The sequence below is a fragment of the Vollenhovia emeryi genome, unplaced genomic scaffold (assembly GCF_000949405.1).
Source record: "Vollenhovia emeryi isolate VEMERY1.0 unplaced genomic scaffold, V.emery_V1.0 DF940209.1, whole genome shotgun sequence".
Classification (NCBI taxonomy): domain Eukaryota; kingdom Metazoa; phylum Arthropoda; class Insecta; order Hymenoptera; family Formicidae; genus Vollenhovia; species Vollenhovia emeryi.
The window spans coordinates 4304-7911 of NW_011966157.1; the positions used below are offsets into that span (position 1 = coordinate 4304).

At 32.6% G+C, this 3608-nt stretch overlaps 1 protein-coding gene across 2 annotated transcripts; it reads right to left on the reverse strand.

Annotated features, from left to right (window-relative positions):
- Positions 1–1048: 1048 nt before the first annotated feature.
- LOC105556218 (cytochrome P450 4C1-like) lies at positions 1049–3407 on the reverse strand. 2 transcript variants are annotated; one of them, XR_001008541.1, is made up of 3 exons: positions 3328–3407; positions 3041–3257; positions 1082–1192 (listed from the first exon to the last, which is right to left on the reverse strand). XR_001008541.1 is itself a non-coding variant. In XM_012003302.1 (2 exons), exons 1-2 carry the CDS (start codon positions 3137–3139, stop codon positions 1079–1081), a joined length of 213 nt encoding a protein of 70 aa, XP_011858692.1. In that variant the 5' UTR covers positions 3140–3176; the 3' UTR covers positions 1049–1078. The 2 variants fall into 2 exon arrangements, 1 of the variants encoding a protein (XP_011858692.1); XM_012003302.1 differs by lacking the exon at positions 3328–3407 and having other exon boundaries at positions 1049–1192; positions 3041–3176.
- Between the last annotated feature and the right edge of the window lie 201 nt (positions 3408–3608).

The following is a 3608-nucleotide window of genomic DNA, read 5'->3' on the forward strand; positions in this document are numbered from 1 at the left end:
TGTATATGTATAGTACTTTTACTAATACTTACTAGTATAAAAACTTTTTAATTGTATCTTTTTGTGTTACATATAAACTATAGGTATAAGCATACAAACTTTTGCTGTATTGTACTGTAGAATATTCCTTGAGAATGTCACTGATGTGACAGTGGAGATATACGAAGCAAACGTTTATGGAGTGTTTCATAAATATTCCTTTCAGAATGTATTTTATTAAATTATTCTCAGAATGTTTCTTAGATATTCTTGAAAAAATATTCCATGAATATGTCAGCGAGAATGTTCACCGAATGTTATTTGTAAAAGGTTCGTAGAATATACATATAAGAATATATCAGAAACATTAATGGAATATCGCACTTAGCATTGAATAATTGTGCTTTCATTAATGTTAACTGTTTCTTATTCAGTTCGATTATTTTATTATTTGTTTTTTAAAAATATAAAATTTTATAGGTACAATAATTTTAAAGAGAGAGGGGTAATAAATTTGTCAATAATAATTTTAATAGTTTATAGAATTATAAATATATTCCATGTCAAGTGTAATATTCCATTTGAACATTCTCGCTGGCATGTTCATGGAACATTTCTTTAGGAATATCTAAAGAACACTCCGGGAATAATTTAATAAAATACATTCCGAAAGAAATGTCTATGGAATACTCCATAAACGTTTGTTGTGTACATCTCTACTGTCACACCAGTGGCATTCTCAAGGAATATTCTGCGACACTCCTATGCCAATTGGGTAATTAAACAATTCTAATTAGAATCTATTCCAATGTATTTCTATAATAGTACCGTGCCTACTCATCACGGCAATGTTCGGAATTGTCTCGGGTTGGAATCGTTCAATTATTTTCTAGACTTCTATTGTATTTTCCAGGGAAAACGGAATTATTTCGATCGAAATCCATTCTGAACATTTCCACGATAGGTATGTATTCTGATTCTAGCCAGACCGACTTGTTTAACAATTTATACCACCATATCATGACTAAGTCGAATATAGACCAAATAAGCGACTATAGGTCGACCTAAACTTACGGTATAACCTAAGCCAATAATTGCATTACGTACTTCCTATCAAATCTGTGTCACTTCCCTCCTCCGATGTGTCATTACTAGAGTTTTGTAAGTATCGACCATTAGTGCGTTCATGGTAAAGTTTCCTTTCAGCAATAATCTGTAAATACAACATAAATAAGTACCCAGACAGCCAAGCTGCAGAGAGCAGATTTCAGGAAACTCTGTTTCCAAATTGTATCGACAGAAAGATTACAGATTTGATATAGGCTCTGATATATCATATGATGTTGACAAAACATCAACAGAAATATAACAAAGCTTGATAACATGTTTGGACAGCAGATTGGTGCCGCGACAGATTGCAGCCGAAACCGAGGAGAATCTACTGACACAATTTGTCGGCAGATTGGTAACAAAACAGAGCAAACTCTATCGTTTAGTAGCGTAACGTTCCCGCTAGATGGACACGCGGCCTGACACTTTCTCGTAAGAAGAAAACCGCACGCGATATTATAAATTAACACATCCACGTGAGATTTTTGTCATCTTTTTAAAGTGCTGAAATGAGCTTTCTTGCACTCTTGTCTACGAGTGCGTAGAAATCTTAAAGAACTACTTACTTATTTTTATGTTTGTAATGAAAGGAATAAAAACGATAGAAAAATATAAATTAGGGCAATGTCCCATGGAGCGGAATACGCGGAAGCGGAATCAGCGGATCGCCAATCACAAAATTCGACGGAATTTTTGAAAGGATTTTCTCTATCAGAATGATCTTGTGATTGGCGATCCGCTGATTCCGCTTGCGCGTATTCCGCTCCATGGGACGCTGTCCTTAAACAGCAGATCCTGCTCAGTTTTGCCACCAATCTGCCATCGCACATGACTGCCGCGCAGATCCTGCTCAGTTTTGCCGACAATCTGTAGTCCGAGCATGTCAGCAAACTGACGGCAGAACATAGGCTGAATGCAGACGTAGATGATGTCAATCTGCTGAAATGTTCTGATGAAATCTGTTGTCAGTCTGCCCACAATTTGCTATCATTTTGCTTACGGGGTATGTGTAAAAGATGTCATTACGATGACTTTTAGACAAAGACATATACTGGGTGTTATGTAATTTTTTTAATAAACCAAGTTTTTTAATAATCAATGATATCATGAATCAGGATCGATATGTATCCCACAATTAAATTAAAAGAGGCGATCTTTTAATAAAATATTTATTTGTCTTAAGTTTATTTGCATTAAATTTTTATGGAATAAGTATTAAAAATTGGTCTCATTAATATTATTATAATATTTCCTTTATTTCTTCCGATAAAATTTTATGTTCGATTGTTTGGCTATAACATTTTAATATAAAAAATAATAAAGTACCTATTTTGTATCAATATTCAGTTTAGTTGGCGCCATTTGATAATATCATTACTTTTGTACAGAAGATACTTTGGAGGGGGGGGGGGGCGGAGAAAATAAAAAACTTTTTAAATAAAAGATATCCAAATAATTAAATTATAATAAAAAATTAAAAACAGTATTAGGCTCGTATTAAATTAATAAGATTAGATATAATGGGCCAATAAGCTAAACGAGCGATGTAGGTTTTTAAAACATTTTAATAAATAATGTGATATGACCTTAGTCTATATAATTAAAACGGGAATAATAAAATCCCTAAATACAAATAATTTAATCTAACGAACGTTTCGACAGTACTTTGTCTTCTTCAGCGTGTATATACTAAAATAAAATTACAATAAAGGATAAGAATTTACATGTCAGTTAAAAATTACGATGCAAAATTTCTTGTCGATATTTGATTGCTTACTTGAAAGTCAGAATTATAATATATAAATTATAATATATAATTCTTAAATTATATAATTCTGATTGGATGTAAGTTTATACAATGGTCATAAAGTCTTTACTGTAATTTCTACATAAAAGGAAATAATGGTCGTGTATATGTATATGTATAATATTAAATAACATTTTTACGTACTCGTTCAGTGAATCCATGTAATATCTTCAGAGTTTTACTTTGCTCTCTGCCTGTCGGTGTCAACAAGAATACCCAACTGTGGTACAACCATGGCCTCATAAATCTAAACCATAATTAATAAAATTTCATAAGATTCAACGACCTACACTGGCCAATGTTTTTATTTAAAAACCGATTACAACGTTTCGGCCCTGGGTTTGGGCCCTTTTGAAGTGATCTGAAATCGCAAATTGCAAATTTATATAACAATGCTGAAGGCCTATCGTAAATCAACTATAAATTCATACCTTAGTAATAATTACTGTGTCATTAGTCAATCATTTGGCCAATACTATTCCACTGTGATGAACTGAGTAGAGACAAGAGAAAAGTCATTAATGTAACACACACAATTAACGTGTTCAATGAAACTGGTATAGAAAACCTACTTTCTCGGGAAGATATACCAACTATCTGTCCAACCACCCACAAAAATACAAATTAAACACAATAACGAGCTTGGTGGACAGAGCAATTTTGTTATCCGACGAATGGTTCCACAAACCTAACATAGTAAAGAATATCCTAA

Bases quoted from the DNA above. Each gene is read 5' to 3' on its own strand.
- LOC105556218 (XM_012003302.1), bottom strand. From the start codon at position 3,139: ATGAGGCCATGGTTGTACCACAGTTGGGTATTCTTGTTGACACCGACA. The intron at 1,193-3,040 runs GTACGTAAAAAT...TTGTATTTACAG, and splicing joins TACATGGATTCACTGAACGA to ATTATTGCTGAAAGGAAACT.